The 20,848-nt window shown below is 37.7% G+C and overlaps 1 protein-coding gene across 1 annotated transcript in view; it reads right to left on the bottom strand.

Annotated features, from left to right (window-relative positions):
* ADCY2 (adenylate cyclase 2) overlaps window positions 1-20,848 on the bottom strand; it is a 205,016-nt gene that overhangs the window by 92,118 nt on the left and 92,050 nt on the right. Inside the window, exon 4 of the mRNA XM_059855000.1 lies at window positions 14,999-15,148. Coding sequence (XP_059710983.1) covers window positions 14,999-15,148 — 150 coding nt within the window. The remainder of the gene's footprint in view (window positions 1-14,998; window positions 15,149-20,848) is intronic.

Raw genomic sequence — 20,848 nt, forward strand, 5'->3', positions numbered from 1 at the left:
AAAAATGTAGAAAAACTACTGATGCAAATTTTAGTTGGTTTTTTTTTTTTTTTTTTTTTTAAATATAGAGAGAAAGTGGAGCTTTTATCAATTTAAAATTCCATTCTTCACAGGCAGATTTTGCCCAGCAACCCCTACACTTCAAAATCAGCGATGAGGAGTTACTCCCCTGGAGTAAATCTCTTCACTGTAACTGTGCTTTTAAAGAGTGTTGTCAGTGTGGAGAGTGTTACAGCTGCACATAATCCCTGTGAGCACCAGGCCTTTTTCTTAATTACGTAAAAAAAGACGTGCAGCCACAGTTGTTGCAGCATTATCAGCCCTGGGCTGCCTGAGGGTTACCTTCAATGCTGTAAAGGGCATTATTAAAGGTATCTGTGACAGACTGACTCACAAACAAAACCAGATGTGACCTATAAAGCAAAGGGAATTTAACAAAACCTATTTATAACATTATTTTCCCTCAGTCCTCTCACATTTGAAAGATCACAGTAGCTAATAAAGCTCAGAGTTGGGAAGGAAGGCAGGTGTCAGGATCTACTCTGCCTAGAGAATCTCTAAAGGATCAAATATACTTTACTGGAGAAAGGCACTTTTCCAAACCTGACATTTCTTTCAAACATTAGGAATAGAGAAGAGCACGAAATCATTAAAAAACAAGAAAAACAAAGTTCTGGAGAAATAACTTTCTCTGTACAGTAGAAAAAATGGATTTTTTTTCTCAAGGGGTTTAACACAGAGCTGAGAGGGCCAAAGTAAGATTGAAACATACTGCAGAAAGACTCCTAAAAACTATGTAACTATATGCTACTACCAAAAAGAGGGAACTGGGAAGGTGCAAAAGTATCAGTTCTGGGGTACAAATCAAAGAGGTTGATACAAATTAATGCTGGAGCAGAACAGATTTTAGAGCAAAGTGAAAAAATGAGCAAGAAAAATTATGGGGGCCATTTTCTTTTCTGATGATACCAAGTTAACCAGGAGAAAGATGGGACTGGGAATAGCTGAAGAAAGGTCTCAGAGGACCGAGGCCATGGTTTCACAAGGCATGTAGGACATGTACAAAGAGCTGTCACCAAGAGCTCCCTTCCAGCCAGCCCCACCTGCAGCTGTCACGGTCCCTGTGCCCCTTCTGTGAGACCTCTGCTTCCATCGGGCACGGGTGGCAAGCTGAGGACCTGCTGAGGTGGCCCCTGGGGAAAGAGTTCAGTAGCTCTGCCACAGCTCCACTGCCAAACACAACTGAGTCTATCAGCAAAGCTGGTGGTATCTCCAGGGAAATGCTTGTGAAGAAGGACAGGAAAAGCCAGACAGAGAGAGGAGGAAAAAAAAGGAGTGAGATCCAGCAGAGGGAACACCAAGACCAGCAGAAGAGGAAAAGCTCCATTCTGGAGCAGACATCCAAGCTGCAGCCCAGTGCCAGACCAGATGGATATGCCTGATGAACTGCAGCCAGTGGAGAGCCATCACTGGAGCAGAGGAAAACCACAAGGAGGAAACAGCAGCTGCAGAGAGGAGCTCCTATGTACTGACCATCCTTTATCACCCTCCATGGTGCTTGAACAGAGTAGGGGAGCTGGGAGTGAAGGAGTGAAGTTGAGCCTGAAGTTGAGGTGGGAGGAAAGATGAGGCTTTATTATCTGTCTCTTTTGCCTCAACCAGCCAAAACTATGTTATTGTCAGGAAATTAAATCTTTTTTTTTTTTCCTACAGCAGTAATTGGTAAATGATTTCCCTGTCTGGATCTATAGGCTTTCCCATTCCTGTTTTTTCCCCCTATTTTCTACCCCTTTCCTGCTGGGGCTGGGGGGCAATGAGTGTGCAGCTCAGTAGATGTTTGGCTGTGGGCCATGGCTAAAGCACCTCAATCTTATACTTTTCTCTAAACACTACAGGAAACTTCCTATTCAGTGTTGGAAAAAAGGTTGGGACTGTTAGGCACCATTGGAGCCTGAAAATTTATAATCCTGTGTAAAGTCATCAATACAGTACTGCTGTTAAAAGCAGAAAATTAAAAAAGGCTACACGAATTTAGCACTGTCTTACTGCTTGAGCAGTCACGTTTGATGACCTATAATGAGAAAACTGGTAACTACTGAACTTGAAAAATCCAATGAAAGTAGCAAGGAAGAAGAAACTTTAAAACAGGCACACAGTAATCTGAGCTTTAGACTATCTCAGACTTAAGCAGTCACGAAATTAAACTATGCAGCCAATAATTAAAACAACCAAAAGGAAATTATTTTTCACACCTTATGCAGTTGAGTTGAAAAAGTGTGCCATGGGATTTGAGGATATCAAAACTGGTTAAATGCAACATCAATTCTGATTCATTAAGTAACTGGGTCATACATTTTCCTGCACTCAGATAGATCACTGGGGAAGCATCTGCCTAAGATTATCTATTCCACTTTTTCATAGGCATATACTTTTGTTTTGGTTTTCTTTCCCCTGTTTTAACTAGCAGGGATGCTCACAGACAACATTCAGCAATGAATCAAGGCTTACTTACAGGACTTGTACAATTACCTTAAAGAACTGAGAAGGAACTTAGCTTAAATTTTTTCCCCAGCAAGCTTATGCCTGCTGTAGCATGACCCCCTACACAGCATGGCCCATAACATTTACCCAGCCCATACATCCTGCTGTTGTTAAATTTGCCATAGATAAATACACTCTCATGTATCCTCTTGCTCATATTTCATGAGCAGTTCCTCATACTCAAGGAGAGGCTGAGAACATTCAGTAGTTGGGACCTTATCTTTTGCATTTCAGTGTTACCCAAACCTATTATCCTTCTTTATGCAGACTATCAAGGAGGGAGTAGCAGGCAGGTCATTGTGCACTTTTGAGGTTGTTATTGAACGGCCATCTAAAGATATGAGGGGATAAGGATGCTGAATACAGCTGGAACAGGACCTGCATGTCAGATATTCACAAATATTTAAAAACTACTCTGATTAAACAAACAAAATAAATACAGTGGTAGAAGTCAAACTTCTGTTTTTTCAAAGAGTAAACCAGTCAAAGTTTTCATAGGGCAAAAGGTCTCTGTGAAAGATTGTACAGGAAATAAAATGTACTTTGAAAGAAGAGATATACATGAAGAATATAAGACCTGGCCCAAGAGATGAAAGGAAACATGGAAGAAGACACCTTTTTACTGGCATACAAACACATGAAAGAAGGAAATGGAATATTTAAGAGTATAAAATTCCTTTTGAGATAATTTTAACAAGAAAATCTGAGAAACACTAAGGATGCACAAAGGCAAATGACAGGAAAAGGAATATTCCTCAATGAAGTTATTTACAGGATGGTCTGGAGTACTCAGTTTGGAAAAAGTCAGCTGCAATTCTTTGCTCCATCAGATTTCATTACTTGGTGTAAAATAGAAAATCCAATGCACTGGATATAAATAACAGTACAGGAGAAAGGCAACAGTCACTTTATTAAAATACAGAGCAGCCACAAATGCATGACAGCTGCACAGTCAACAGAATTGGACTGGAAGAGCCTTCAAACACCAACAGTTGCAAAAAGAAAACACTACATGGTGTTCAGGAGGAATGTAAAGTTACAAAAAAGCAGGGAGAACATATTTTCTTGCAATTCCAAGGTACAATATTTGAGGAATCTTGCAGTCTTCCCAGTAACTGACTAAAGGGCATCAGTGTTGCAGCTATTTTGGTTTTTTTCTTAGATCAGTTTAATATCATACACAGACAGCTGAATTATATTAACAATATTTAATATGAAACCATTTTAAATTGCAGTTGTTCAAAGCACCAGGGGCAATTTTCTTTTTCTCATTTTAGAAGAAAAAAAAATGAATACTACATATTTATATTAGACATTGGTTACAGCAAAAAAGCAAAAATCCCTTCTCTATTTTAATTAAGCACATGGTGGCTTATGCAACTACACTCTAAAAGCAGGAAAACTGCTAGAATGGAGTGGTTAAAGAGAAGTGAAACCATGGAGGCAGTTCCAGTCCAGCACTGGTAGACAATGGAACTGATTTAATTAGGGATTCTATCTGACCTCCAGTAATTTGATTTTTAAACAAACTTTTGGAAATGCAAAGGTGAAAGGACAATAGCACATTACATTCCAAGGTCTTTGTCTTCTGAAATGTCAAATTGTACTTAAAAAACCCATAATGCTGCCAAAGTATTTAGCATTATAGAAAATCACATGGACCAGCTGAAGAAAGTTAGACAATACAAAATTGTCTCAAAAGCCAAGAAAACATGTCCTACAAGCCACAGTGGAGGAAACTGGGCTTGTTTGCCTTTAGTACTTACTTTATTACTATAGCAATAACTGAGAGGGGCCAATAGCCTTCAGGGACACATAAGGTTCCAGTAAAGAGGAAAGGAATAAACTTTATTTATATCCAATGCCATTCACAGGCCTAGACTGAATTTTGGCTTATAAATCAGGCAAAAGGGAAAACATTCCCCAAGATAAAAGAAGAATGGAACACATCATCTAGGAAAGGCATAGAAGCTCCAGATTTTGTAGAAACAGTTAAGACAGACACCTGCTGAGGATGTTTCAGGTACTCTGCATCCCACCCAGTATGCTGGGCCTCCAAGCAAGTAGAAAGATGAAGTCACCTCTTCATATCTGAGACTTATTTTTCTATTGTTATTTCTAAATATTGTACAAAAACATCCTGACGTAGGAATAAAGCCTTCTATAAATTGTATCTTGAAAACAGATCTAGTAGGGTCTACTCTACACTTCCAATTCTGTTCATGAAAATTCTTTTAACATTTCAGTTAGACACAAATGTTAAAAAGAACAAATTAAGTTCACAGAATAGGTTTCAGTAGATACAAAAGGGATGAATGTAAAAGTTGTAAATAGTTAATCCTGTGGACTTTTGCATTCTCTCTCACTTCCCTTTTCCCTTTTTATTTCTTTTTGAATCTCTGCCATCTGAAAACACATTAAAACCAGAGGAAGAGGAGGCAGGAAAGAATTCATTAGTGGCTCTGGTAAGGATTTAGAAAGCAAGTGTCAGGTTTCAGTGAAACAAGGAAATACAGGGAGAGGAAGTTCAGAGAAAGTGTTTACTGTCACCACTACCACATTTTAATGAAGTCTAATTGTCATCAAGATGTCACATTTACTCTCACCTATAATAATGCACAAAGCTTCATTTCAACTGGAACTGCCTCAAGAACCAATGCAGCTGTAATTCTTGGGTTTGTTTCCCTTAATGAGGCAATCAGACTTTTTTTTTATTTTTTAACAAGAGGACATTTGTCAATGATAATGACTGTTCATGTGATAATTTAGATTTATACAAACATATGATTTCTTGTTATACAACATTCTGGTTTAAAAATTAACACAGTAGCACAGCTTGAATGGCTTGCAGTCGAACTTCCTGGCAGATTTCTAAATGCAATTTACTGAGAAACATATTTTTATGTCGAGTATTTTGTGTAGCAAGCCTGAGACAACACAAGTTTCCAGAAAGCTACTTGATAATCTGGGAGAACAAATAAATGTAATGCTTTTAACAAAAAACCTATTTGCCTCAACATCCCTACGCTCTGAGAGCTGCTGTACACCACCATTCTGTAGGTGTGCATATGCCCACGTATCGGAGGTTGGACATGCACCTTTTAGCTCCAAGACTCACAGTCTCACCATGCCCACATCACCTCCACTTCCACCCCATATAAATTCACATTCCTCTCAATCTGAGAGACTTTTATTTGAAAGAAAGCTAAAAATATAATAAAACATGAAACACAGCTCTAAGAATCAGCAAGGCACACAGGCAAGGCACCTTTGAGGGCAACACAGTTCAAGAACCTCAGCTTATTATTAAGTAGTTTTTCTTTCTCATTTCCTTAAGCATCCACACGCACAATTGTTACCAAAACCTCGAGGAGAAATGGGATTACCTGAAGAGAAGCCTGGTTACCTATGGGAAAAGATTAATTTTCCTAACACCATCTTGGAGCACAAAGAGGTGAATCCAACAACCACTCCAAATGGGAGGAAAGGGTTTTTTCTTCAGAAAGTCAAATCTGGGGGTTGGGGTCCAGACTGATAAGTTAGAAGGCACTGACATGACTACAGTGCAGCTGCAGTGCGCCTCAGCAGGGGAACAAGGGTGACAGCCCTGGCAAAAAGCAAAGTGAATGAGGAGACTCTAAGTTCTTACAGCTTTCCTAGCAGGTCTTAGAAAGAAGTTAGTCTTGAACACAACCAGCTGAGCTCCTAGAAGGTAGCTGAGAGGGCTTCTATACTTGACATCTACCATTTGGCACGTGCTTTTGGTTGAAAGCACCTGGGAATAGTATATTTTGCAGAGTTGTATTTTCTCCTAATGGTTTTTCCTACAGTATGAAGCCTTTCAGATCCAGGAAATTGCTAAAGGGAGGTAGGGGTTTGGAGTGAAGAAAGAAAAAGAATATTACAAAAGGAGAAAGGTAACTGCTTTACAGTCTAAAGAGAGTTGGAAGTAATATCTAACTAGGCCATGGACAAGGACATGAACTTATAGAAAAGTGCAAATATAGCAAGATTCCCAAGAAGATCTTAAAGACAGTGACCACACCTTTCCATTATAACCTGAGCACAGTAAAGCAAGGGGGAAGAACACAGTGACACACAGGAGTCAAATGTACCCAACTGAAGCTGTTTAGTTATGTACACTGCCAGTATGAATGTCCATGTGAGCAATCATTTAAAGAACAAAATGTATTAGGATTGACATAAAGAAGATATTTAGAAGTCATATGACTGTTAACAGTGTTAGAAAAGTACATAACTTTTTGTGAGCAGCGCCACACAAGGTATTTAAAACACCCAAAGGAAATGAATTCAGAATTAAAACATCTATTTACAATACAGAAGCATTTATGTTGCAAAGCAGTAGTTCTGGACAGAATAGAGAGTTCATGGTACATAACCCAAACAAGCAGGATCTCCCAGCATGATGCTGCTGCTAACAAGGCCAATGTGTCCCTGAGACTTATAAAAAGACTTTTTTATGGATCTTTATCTCCTTAGGTGAACATAATTGACAACAGTGTGTTCCGTTCACTTGCTGTAAAAATGATACAAAAAATCATGAATCATTAAAAGGTCACACAAATGAAAAAATACCTGGAAAATCCTCATTACAGAGAATCCTTTAAGATGTCTTAAGTTATTTACAATATCATGAAAATAATTATGATATGACTGAGCAATTCTATATGTAAAAAATTAATAATCAGGCCTCTGGATTATCAAAATCTGTATGATCTATGTGTAGCTTCTGTAGGCACACTACCCTGTAATACCTATCTGTAGAGAATAATTTTTAATGTGGAGATCTGAAAACAACATAGCAAGGTTAGTAAGGACAAAGGGATGTAGTTGGACTTCAATAGCTTTTATCTGGAAATAAAATGGCAACTTAAAAATGAGGCAATTAATTATGAGAATAATGAACAATTGAAAACTTTGGACTCACTGTCAAAAGACATTCTCTTTCTAAAAAGAATGACTTTTCACCTATTAATTTTAGCTTTTGTAATGTGGCTGACAAAATTGCAGGTGCCATGACAAAAATTAACATTTGCCTGCCAGCCATGTATTTCATCCAAATTATCAGGATATCTATGAAAATTTGGTACTTAGTATCTGCCTAAACCACACATTTTCCTCATAAAACAAAGCAACACGAGTCATCTGTTTATTTGATCATGTAAAATGTAATAAATTACTGCAGATCAACACAGAGAAGCAGCTGAAATCTCATCTAGTTCACTGCAAAATGCTAAATGGCCTTTTCTCACAGTGAAGTCCTGAGGTAGGAAAAAAGATTACCTGCAAGAACTGGAGTGTCTCTACTGATCTGTGAAGTAGATACCTGCACAAGATATTTGCTAAGCCATTAATTTCAGAATTGTGGACAATATGAGTGTCTTCATGTAGGTAACTAGACTTCCAATATTGGCATCTCTTCTCCTTACAGTGAAATATACATTCCCTGGGATGAAAGGCACATTTTATAATATTTCAAAATATGACAAAGCCTTATTTCTACATAAAGAGTCTCTCATAGCTCCTACAAACAATTCAGCAGAGAAAACCTGGGAAAATGATGGTTAGGAAAAGTGGTCATCTGTCAACAGTGTTTTGCTGTAAATTTCAAGGTCATTTCCCAGATCCCTGAAAAAGCACTGAAAGGGAAGTATCCCACACTTGTTGGACCTCTGGAGTTTTCCACAGTAGTAAACTGCAAAGCTGCCAACCACCCTCCTCACTGCTCCATCTCTACAGGGCAGAAGCTCCTAAGCACCTTTTTAAGCAGTGAAGTATTATGAAAGAATAACTCCAAGGATATAAAGAAGATGGAGGTTGCTAATGTAGTCCATGATCCTTTTGCAGGCAAGGACCTGAGTATCTTTTCCACCTTACAAAAGCTCTGGCCAGCCAGGCATATGTGAAGCCTCTGTACCTTTCAATCCTACCTTTGTTACAGCTTTTTGATCTACAGGTCTTGGTTGTGACATAAAACTTAAAATCAACGTTTCAGATCTGTAGTAAATACTGAGCCTTGGGGGAAAATTAATTGCAGACTCTTGTTATTGTAGTATCATTATGACTATTTAGTCTATTTCAAATTCTTCAGTGACTGGACAGCCTGAACATAATGAAGTAACGACAGGTATCTATTTGATTTTCAAATCACTCAACCTTTCTTAACAAACACATATTCCCCTTGCAAAATTACTATTATTCTCATCAATAATTAGGAGCAAAAATAGCTACATTATTCCTGGCATTATATTTGTAAGCAGAGTCAGTATGAGAAACTTGGAAAAAATTTCAGTAGTTACCTGATAGGACTTTTTGCTGATTCGAAAAACATTCATTTGCAATGATTCAAAGTGATATTTACCTTTTCATTTCTTTCTATCTGAAATCATAGTATTCCTGTATGTCATAGCACTCTGTTATAGGAAAGACATTAAAGAAAACCCAGGACTCACTGAAAATTCAGGTTGGAAGTGACCTCTTGAGATCCACAGTCCCACATTTTGTTCTAAACATGGCTAATTTCAACATTAGATGAAGTTGCTCAGGGCTTCTACATCCCAGAAAATATAATTTTATCACAACATTACAAGCTCTGTATTCAGCACTGGGTCTCCAGCCTTCCCTGAGCTCGCCTTGCCTGATTTTCAGTTGTGGCAGCAGCTGTCTGGTGGCCACGTGCCTGCTGCCTCTCTACAATGCCTTAGCTCTGGGAGTACCTCAGGCCTGACACTGCGGGACAAACAATCCCTCTGGGGTAACAGGACTTGGGGACAGCAGTGTACAGCCTTAACTGGAATAAAATAGGAGAGGAAGGGCGTTCAAACCACCAGTACTTACACCTTCCTAATGAACTTGAGACCTCTTGCTGTGAAACACCTGCTTTCTGCTTGAGCAACACTGATATCATTAATTTCAGGATCTAGAGGGACACATGAAGCATAATATCCAAAATCTGGTTTATGGACTAAAAGGCAAGAAGCCTGATAATGTACACACACATACATACATCTAAAGCTAAGAATTTAGAGTTAGTTTACATTTCTTTATAGCATAGCTGAAATCTTAACAGTCTAATTCAAGTATCAGTATTACTCTTGCTGTAATTATTAGAAAAAAATTAAAGAAAAAAGCAATAAAGAAAGAAATACTTCTATATTAAGAAGGCAAAGTCCTATTAGTAATAATATGGTTTAAATTGTAATGCATACACTTCGTAGTTTACAACCCGTTCTCTGGTATAAAAGTCTCATGCTTTAACTGTTCCTGTGGGTCCTAATGTGGATGGGTTTCAGCCTGGCAGTGGTGGTGAAAGACTTTCAGCAAGCCATAAGCATCTGCAGCCCTTTATAAGGAGAAATACGATGCTGATGTTGGTGCTGATGGTTACTTCTTCCTCAATCTAGGATCTCTTTGCAGTACTTTTTAGATGTCTGATCACACACATTTATACCTTGCTCTTTCTTTGCTGGTCTGCAAGTCTATACTCTTGCTCTTTGCTCCCCCTAAAAACACTTGTGTCCAGGGACAGGTCTGTATTTCTTCAAATGACTAGTGGTGACTGGTCACTTATAGATTTAAATAGTTATAGATCTGGATTATGCAGTGCCAAGCCTGTGTGCCATCTCCAATCATCACAGGCAAGTACTGCCCCCCACTGCATTCTGTGTGTTCATTTCTTAAGGCCACTATCATGTCAGGTCTGCAACTTTCCACCTTATGTTACAGTTGTAAATATCTCAGCCTTCACAGAGCAGTTGTTCATTACTGTTATTTATACAATATGTATGTTTGTGCTGTGTCATAAGAAAAAAAATAATTACCTATAACCACCTTGTCATTAGAAATACTGCTGTTGCAGTTAAGTAAAAATAAATCTCCAGGAAGGTAAAAAAAAATTCAGAGAGCTTCAGCCCTGGGGCCTTGCAAGCTCAGTACAAAGCCCATGGCAATGGCAGTACTGGATTGTGGGGGTACATGGTTACAGAAGACTGAGGGTAATACCAGAGAAAAAGGGGAATACACTTGAATATTTTTTGCATAACATTTTTAGCTGTATTTATGCTACTTTGTGTTAACTAGTGTGGACTGTGACAGTTATTATTATTGTAACTAGATTTTTTTTTTGTATTTTCATTAGATTGTTAAGACTTTAATTAGCCCAATGAGATTCTGAGCTCTATATTTATTATGCGTTCTCTTTTGCTCACAAGAATTGAAGCATAAGATCTGATACAGCTAGGACTTCAAAATTTCTCTGCTCACAGATGCCAGCATCTCTCCAGGCAGCCTTTCCCAGTGTTTAACCCCTCTCTTGGGGAACAACATTTTATCTCCTTCCAGCCAGGATTTATCCTGTCACAGCTCAAGCCTATTGTCTCTCATTCTTTCACTGTGTGCCTTTCAGAGAAATCTGACCACACCTTTTGTGTAAGCTCCTTTGGTGCTAGGCAGATGTTAGCTGTCCCTTCCAAGCCTTTTCTTCTCCAGGCTACATACCTTGAGTTCCCCAAGTCTCATCATCTGTCATGACCTGCAGTCCCTGTAGCCCTTCAGTGAACCCTGTCCAGTTTCTGTTTGCATATTCTATCCATGTCTCCCATGGTCCACCATGCAAAATCCAACACTTCCTCAGAACAGACTTTATTTCTAGTACTGACATGTGGATTAACAGATAGGACTGGCACCACAGGCGTGTGCGAGCACAAACACTGCTGAAGTAATAAACGGAGTCTAAAATTTAAAAGAACAACAATAGTTTTTGTTTTTCCCATTTAGTAGCCTTGAAGCTATGAAGAAAAGGAAAATGAGAAATCTCTTAGAAAAATTATTGTATTTTCATGAAAATATTAGTAGCTTACCTCTTAAAATGCATTGATTAAACTTGCAAGAATCCACATTTCATATATTAGTTCCAAATGATGTATTTCAATGTTTCTGTTCTTTACTAACAGCCTTAAGCTTCACAAATGTATGAGGCTTCTCTGTTTTGATTAATTCAAAAACAATTTTGAAATACTTCAGTTCCTTTAATGAATGGCATTGCTTTACCATGTTTCAGTGAAAAAATTAAAATCCCACTCAATGATTTGAAACCTCATTCATTTTCATCTGCTGAGTTTTGTTTCTAAAACTATCATTATACTGCCTCCTTCTCAAAGACGGTATTTCAGAGAACTCACTGAACACCAGCACCTTCTGAACACCTCCCTGCAATGTTGTAAGAACATCTCGGTGTATATTCCTGTGTCTCACGATGCAAAGCCCCAGAAGAGAGAGAGAAGAGCAATTATACCGCTGTCAGCCTTAAGATCTTGCACTCAGCACTAGTGAGTCATTACCCCTACAAACTGTCAGCCAGACTTTTATCAGGGAGACAAATAACATTATGAGAGGCTATTTTAAATACGTAGCTTGCAATAAGGCTGCAAATTAAAAAGAGGTCAGAGTACTTCCACATTTCTCTTTTATAAACTCTGAAAAGACATGAAAGGTGTGTGAGAAAAACCAAAGTGGGCTTTGAAAATACTGCTTTTTACCACAGGAGTTCAGAAGTGGCCCCTGCCCTGCTGGGAGCAGCTTCCCATCCCTTTGGGGGAAGCCAGCCTTTGCTGTGCCCCAGCAGCAGAAATACACGGTGCTGTGGGTACAGTGTGTCCAATTTGTACCTCAGAATACACACCATTCCCCCATTTCACCTTTTTTTAATGTGCATTTGGCATAATTGTTGAGTGGTATTTTAATACACTTATCTACTGATCTATCAAAATAGTGTTCTCAAAAAGGCTATTCAAAGACGCACAAAAGAAACCCCAATAACTGAAAAACAACAGTAGTCTACTCTCAAATAACATAAAAGGAAATTCACAGAATAATTTGAAACATAAATTGTACATCTTTAGAAAACAATTATAAAATACGTGACGTCCATGATCTGCAAAAATGTGCAAATTTGACCTGGAGCCCTAACCATTTAGAAGTACATCCTACGCTCTGCACTTGTACAAAAGTAGCTTATGCTAAGTAAATTAAACTAAATTAATTTTTTTGTTCCTGTTACAGAGATGTAGAATCAAGGGTCATGCTACAACCTTTTGCAGGCTAATACAGGCTTTGATCTAAACCAATGCTTTTTAAAATGCACCGTGCTCTTACTGTTTCATTGTATCCCAGTTCTCTAAAAATAGTCACTAATATGATTGACTTGCTTCCTGAATACTAACAATGTGGATGATCTTTTGTATCTTCTCGGCAAAACAAGCTCTGTTAAAAGCAGACTAAAGTACATCCACTTCTGAACTAATGTCTGCAAACAAAGACGTGTGTTAATCCTGAGGGAAAAAACAGCCATCTTATGAAATGAATCCTCATTTTACCTTTTCACATTTAAATACCTAATGTTCCTAAGTGTGATAATATGGAGGTAGACGTCTTCATTTCTTGGTTGGAAAAAACTTGACAGGAGATAAGGGACATATATTAAGGGGTTGAGAGGATAAAAGCCAAAGAAATCTATAGAAGAAGATCTGAAGATCTAATGAGCTCTTTCTGAGGAGGCGGGAGGTTGAAAAGATCATTGACTTTCAACCTCACTGGAGTTTGAAAAGATCACTGACTTCCATAGAATACTTGACTTTTTTCTAGTAAGACCCATCTGTTACCAATCTAGCCCTGCAATACACTTCTTAGGGTTGTGTAGATGTCTTAACTAATGTGATAGTTATTCCTATCACAAACACAAACATGACAAAACACACATAAATATATATATATATATATATACATATATAAGAACAACATAAGAATATAAGAACATAAATATAAGAACAACAACATTTATCACTTTTTCCTTCTTTCCATCTTGCTAGGCTACAACATTTTTAAAACACAAGTACTACAAACCCCAAAGAGGAAGTATCTGTCACATAATCCCTGGTAGTTTTGCTTCTCTTCACTGTCAGGTTCTCAATCATTTCAGCAAGATCTTCAGAAGTGACAGAACACCAAAGCTACTTTCCATAGAAACTAGTAACGTTTAGAAAAATAATACACATTTGCAGAGAACATTAGCTAGAACCATTCCTCCTGTAAGTACTGTCTTCTTAAAAAAAGCAGTCCTTCGAATTCAGTGTCCAGTAACTCCTTTGAATTCAGTGTCCAGTAACTCCTTTGAATTCAGTGTCCAGTAACACAACCTGCCTGCTTCTTGCGGAGAAAACCAATGTGTTTCCTATTCTTGGAGGGAAAAGCTAAAAATAGTAGAAACCCAGGTCCTTACAACTGAGCTCACAGTCCACCCATTCCCTGCACACAGCTTTGGAGGCAGAGGTGCAAACATAAATGACTGCTCTAACAAATCTTTCCTGCAATAGCACCTTATGCAGATCTTGTATCCAATCATCAGAACTTGCTTTTACTGTAAATCATTCTTCTTAAGAATACTTGAAATGTTTTGTAGCAACTTCAGCCAGTATGCAAGCCAAGTGCCCAGCAGAATAAGGACAGCCCTCTGAAGACACGACCTGGTAAAGTCCTGGTGTGGAATTTCCATTTGCTTATTTTAAGAAAAAAGTGTTGGTGATGGATCTTGCAATCTTTAATTTAAAGCAGACACAGGCATTTATGGGACAAACATGACAATTAAGGTCGGCTGGGACACACGAGGTACGCACAAGCATTTTTGTGACCACAGACACCTGTCAGTGTCTCTGTTCTCTGATCCTTAACACTTCATGGAAGTTTGAGTCTTGGTGACCTTCAAAGCAAAATGCACCTATCTTCTCTACTACTTGATGAACTGATTTGTATTTCAAATTCTCTTAAATGAGGCACCTATCTGTCAGAATGATAGGCACTGTACAGAACTTGCCAAGAGAAAAAGAACTATATAAAGCAATCAGAGAATTCTTTTATTTAACTGCTGCAATAAATGACAGTATCATTATGCAATTTCCCTAGCTCCTCTTAACAAACCTGACCTCTAGAACTATATCACATGATCCATCAGTATTGTGGATTCAAATATTTTTCAAAAACAGTGCAATAATACCTTCCTGCAGTGATTTGCAGTGCTGGTCTTGGGCATGAAGAACTGAAGATTCCCAAAAGCACACATGTACATCTCACAGCTCATTCCATGAGGACAACAAAAGATACGGTGTGCAAACAGGACCTATACAGTGTTTTGAACTCTCTTTATCATAAAATATTTTCACAGAACAGGTGAGAAAAAAACATATTTTGACAACAGAAGTAACTGTAACACTCTCCTGCAGTCAGATGGAAATTGTGCACAACCATGTCCAAAAGACTGAGCATGTTTCATGAAGTTTAAGTAATTCAGTAAGTGTTTTCCCATTAACAAGCTGGATTACATAGCAACAAATAGGAGGAAAATGTGCAAACAGAAAAGCAGACCCACACAGGGGGGTTCCTTTACCTGTTGCCTCTTCTCAAACTCCAGCTTGATACGGGATTTGATGCAGTTGCACGTGTCCTGATACGTCTGCTGCAGCGCGAGCTCCATGAGGTGTTTGTGGTACGCTCCTGCCAAGTTCCCGCAGATAAAAATTATTACATTTGCCAATATCTAGGGGGAATTAAAAAAAAAAGTGTCAGGGAATTTATATAAATATGTTAACAGAAATTATTCCTAGCTTGCAATGAAAGATTGCTGCAGTTATGTATTTTGCTTTTGTTTGTTTCTAGCCAAGGTTAACCATTCAAAAAGCCTTTAAAATTACTGGCAACATCCCAAGCAATACCAGAATCACAGAATCAGTTAGGCTGGATACTGTTTTAATTTAGGATTAAACAGGAATGAAAATGAACAACATGTTTCCCTACTCAATGAGGTACACGTTTTCTGAAAAAAGAATTTCAGCTCATGTTGGAGCTCACTGCTGAGTATTAATTAGGTGGGATCATCACCTACTCATGTAAAACAATGGCTATGGCTCCTAATAGCATTATTGGAAGCCGTGTTATTGCTATGCTCTTTTAGCAACATTTTCTTTTGCAGTGCTGTATGATTAAGGGGTGAAAAGTTTCACCCACACACACAAAAAGCCTGACCTGCATTTTACCTCAGCCTGATCCACTGCTATCCATCAGTCAGCTATAAATAGTAACCTTGGTGATGATAAGCAGTGTTTAAGGAGCAAGATCTGACAGCTGCCTACTAGAATATACTTTTCCTTACTACCAAAAAATTACATTTGCCTAAAACACAGAACTTAAAGATTTAAGATTTAGGCGGTCACATTTGCAGCATCAGATGCCCTCTGCAAGCAACAACCCACAAACATGAGAAATAAGTTTGCTTAAAAATATCCAAGCCTTTTTTGCACTTGACCTTTGAAAAGGACACGATATTGTGTGATGATGCTAATACTTTTAACTGTACCCAGCTTATTGCTGCAAATAAAAGAAACGCATTTATCCATTCGACCTCACTCAGAGCAAAAGAAACACAGTAAAGTAATGAAGGCAATTCCTAATTCAATAATAAAAGTAATAATAAAGATAATATTAAATTGAAGTTGAGATACAGCTGCAGTCTGCTCAGAGCAGGTCTCTACTGTCTCTCCCTGTAAGGCCCTAGTGTGTCATATACCCTGGATTACAAGCACTACATGATGTCGTAGCACTCGTGATCTGGAAGAAAAGGAGGAAGAAAGGGGCAAAAATTTTGTTAAGGTTCCACAGCTAATCTAATAATCAAGTTTATGATAGATTTCCCCGGTGATCATTCATGGGTTGGTTCTGGTGTACCTATGTACCAGGGAATCTTTGTGAATTGCTAATGGTGAAAGAGACAGATCAGAAAAAATGTCCAACAGTATGCTATGGTGGTTCAGAGGAAAAAGACATATTGTTCTATTAACAGAAATCTATCGCCTTGTGGAATACATTTTATTCACAAAAAAAACTCCCATGGAGTTTTAATGTTTCTTCAATAAATGGTAACTTTAAAATGCAAGATTTAAATATATGCTTTTATTTTCCTCACAGATTTTAGCATCATTACATGCAATACTTGTTCCTCCATCTGTGACATTTCTGACATCTCACCTTTTATGGCTCGACAAAGCAAAAAGCAGGAGCTATTCACCTTTACTGCAAAAATGATCGATGTTTTCAATTTGGTAGAACATTTTTCTTTCCCTAAAACTTTAAGATCATGGCATTATAATGTTTCTAAAAGTAACACACGAGTTCTTAAATTTTTCTAAAATAGATAAATCTAAAAACAAGGGGAAAAATATTCATATTTCACTTTCTCTGAAGAACTTCTGTTATGAAGTAGAGAAATAAGAAATAGTTTAAATTAAACATTTCACAACAGCCAATAATCTAAAAAACCCATGAACTTATAAGATCGTGGTGTACATCAAAACATTTGACCTTAAAATATTTTATATTTCTTTGTAAATCACAATTGCTGGATTCTGCTTTGATGGCAGCAAACATGGATTAGTGAACAAAAATCTTGTGTGACAGATGACAGTACAGGGGTAAGGGTCTTCCAACTGGCAATCATTGCTAGGTTTTAAAATTAAATTATGAAGTAGGAAAAAATGCTTGAAAATAAAGAGTGCTGGGCATAGAAAATGCTGAGATACGTAGCAGGAAGGTTTAGTAATAAATGATCACTGAATTGAACTGAAATCAACAGTGTGCTGTCATAATCTCTAATTAGATGTCCCCGTTGAAAGTCTGCACATACATTTCCTAAGTCAATTGTCCAGCTTCATAAAGTTATAGACCATTTAAAGCAAAACTTCAGGAATATAATCAATCAAAATTTTTTAAAAATATACTGTAATGGGTAGATGGAGGAGTAAATTATGAGTATCATCTTCACAGTCATAGAAAAACAAATTACAGTTTTATGACTGAAGTAGCTGAAGTGAGAAAATAGATGGAAACGAGTGACAGGCAAGGAAGCTAATTAACCAGGCTTTTCAGATACTCAATGGGGTAATTCAGCCCACATGGAGCTCTGCAATGCCTTCCAGTACCTGAATTAAGCAGCTGGAAGACAGTGCAAGGTATCTCAGCCACTTCCATACTTAGCGTAGATGTAACAAGTAAAAGTGTAAGTGAATATGCAGGTAGAAACTGTCTTTAAAACACCCTGATTATTTAGGTAAGCATGGATTTAATTCAGAAATGTGTCACCAAGGGATAAAATTAAGAAATGGATGAACTGCTTTCTAAACAGATTTTTTTGCCTGTATTTATTCTGGCTTGAGTGAATATTTCTGCTATTGAGCGAAATGCATCCTGCCAACAGAGTGTTCAATAGCAAGTGCAATTAACATTACTAAACAAAAAAAGCAACACTATATACTTCTTCCTTAATATCCCTCCCCTCCAAGTCCGCATTTTCCTTTTAATTGCAGCTCAGTTTCAAGATGAGCTGGACATGAGCTCCATCCCAGGCTTCTAAAGTCTCATAGGCATTCTCCCAGATGAGACAGGTTCAAAGTTTTCCTCAGTCCAAAAAAATTAACCAAGCTTCCCACTTCTTAAGCAAGTACTCTTAATCAATATGCAATCATACAAAAGGTTTCTTCTGTTCAGCCACCTTCTCTGAGAAGATGCCAAGCTGTGAATCCTACCAGTACCAAAGCACTTGGAATGAAATCCTGAATCAGACCAATCTTCTATTTTTCTCTAGGGTAGAACTCTTTAGTGTGTTTTCCCCCATTATTTTTTTCCCCTGCCTCATCTCTGCCTCCCTCCAGACCTAGATGTGTATTACATAATAAGAAAAGCTGTGGAGGATCTTCTGGTGAAAAATTCTCCACCTTTCTGTGATAGCTCTGATAACTGTGCAGATAAAACTGTAGCTGAGATCCTGTGTGGAGAATTCAGGAATCAATGACACAACACAGTTAAGGATTTCTCCCAGGAGGATAAGACTGAACTGTGGAAAAGAGTGTAAATACTGATGGTAACTCAACAGCAGAAAAAGACAGAGTGACCTCAAAGACAGTATTGCATGAACCTGGTTCACACCCTTTACAAGAAGGCACTGTATGGCCAAAACCCCAAAAACCCACAGTATACATAAATTCTACTAAGCTCCCACTCAATTCACCATATGGAAACACTGAGCAGCTTAGCAGTTCCCATCCCTCTGTACAGTCAGAGTGGAGAGAGAGGCAAATCTATCTCGAGGGCCATCTGCATCCCTTCAGATATACCCATTAACTGTACACTGCTGAAGTTTCTGTCTCATCAATGAATAAATTCCATGTGTACAGAAAGTGATCTAAATATGAGTCAAAATTAACACAAGGAACACCAAGATACCACCAGGAAGTATCTCTAATCACTTAAGGAACATAATCATGGCTGATGTCTCTTCAGTCTGTTCTGACCTACAGAAAACTCTGTGTGCTTCCTGGCAATGGGGAAATTCTACATTCAAGCACAGGTATTTTTTTCAGTATCAGTGAATATCAAGTAATCAGATGTCTAGTGCTTCACTATCAAAATAGACTGTATTTAAAAGCAAATGAAGACAAAGTTAAGTAGCTATGACTAATTTCTCAAGAGAGTACTACAGTTCACTGAGCTGCTCAAAAAAATGTAGTGCATCATATATAAGCTCAACTGATGAAAAGTACCCACAAAGGTATATGCATATAAAAAAGTACTATGCTATATAAAAATAGAAGAATTATAATAAACACAGCTGATTCTGATTGAAGCATAAATAATTTGTTAAATATATTAGAAACTGCTGTTCAAATACTGAATATAAAAATTAGAATCCTCCATGGATTTTCCCTGCATTGAATGCTTCCAGTTTATGAGTTACTTTGCCACATTTCTTTCCTCTTCAATATTTTACATATCCTTCCCAAATACTGCCTGAACAGAATTTTTAACAATAACAACAACAACAAAAACACAACACAAACTATTAAGATTTTTTTCAATAGTTAAATTCACTTTTCTTCTGGATAAGAAAACTGAGGATATGAAAGCTGAGGGGTGGGCAAAACCGGCTATCATTGATGATGTCTGCATTGGAAATTAATGTAAGAAAAAAGACTTCTTATGTCATTGCCTAAGTTTAAAATCTTTAGCTCTGCAAAGATGAATTGTCTCTCCCTCCATCATCCCTTCATGTGATGATGTGATGGATCTTTCATGTGGTGCAGACAGCCGAGTGATGGAACAAGTCTGTGCTGCTTTGGAACCTGTAGAGCTTTAGACTCAGATGTAATTCAGCTAAAAACAACGGGATAAATGCTGGGTAGAACTGAAAAACAGCATTTTAGAAGGACATGCTGAGCCGCTATGTAAATTAGTTATTCACTTGGTCATCATGCCCTATGCCCAATACCATTATTTTAAGTAGATGTATTTAGAAGGTTCTCCAGCTATTCCAAGCAAATCTCTTCCACATGGAGCTCTGGCCACTCATTCAATGTTGCCTTTCTTCTTTCAGATTTCCAAACCTATAGAAGTCCAACATTTGAATACATTTCAGTGCCAACAACATTTATAGCTATGTCACAGCTCACAAATAAGACGTCAAATTTGAAAATGGGAGATGTTTTGCCATATGGCAACCTCTGTTTCAAAATCAAGGAGCTTTGGGGAGGAACAAAATTACAGGGCAAAAATTTTTGTAGCTGGCCTAAGACTACTGATCATGTGGCACCTGGTCTATCAGCTGCTGTTACAGAAAGTAACACCTGGCCCTTTCCTGTACTTGGTGAGACCACTAAGTTGAGGTCTTTATTATGAAAGCTCCTGTGTTTCCTGAAGAAATGTAGCAACCTCTTAGATTTCTATTTCTGTTTTAGAGATGATGGTAAAAGTTTATGAATTCAAGTAATTCAGGTACGGAACATGACTGGCTGAAGGACAGAGAAATTATGGGCAACTGCAGACTTACTTCCTCCTAAATTCAAAGTAAAAAATCAATTTCTTTAATTACTGTGAAATTATTTTAATAGTCTGAAAAGTCAAAGGTATTTAAATCCTTAAATACTTATGAAGGCCACAATAAGAACACACTATGGAAGAGAAGAAACAGGAAGACCCAATATCCTTAGACATTTTGTCTATATCAAGGAGAACGTAAAATGTTTTACAGCAAGGTAAGTAGAAAAAAAAACCTGCAATTTTGCAAGAAACAACTCATTTAAAAGAAAAAACACAAACCAACCTAAAAACCCCCCTTCAACTTAAGACTTCTCAAAATAACTGAGAAGCAACAAAAAAATAAATATTTGAATTACTCAGTATCCCAGATGGTTCC

This window comes from Haemorhous mexicanus, chromosome 1 (genome assembly GCF_027477595.1).
Source record: "Haemorhous mexicanus isolate bHaeMex1 chromosome 1, bHaeMex1.pri, whole genome shotgun sequence".
NCBI lineage: Eukaryota > Metazoa > Chordata > Aves > Passeriformes > Fringillidae > Haemorhous > Haemorhous mexicanus.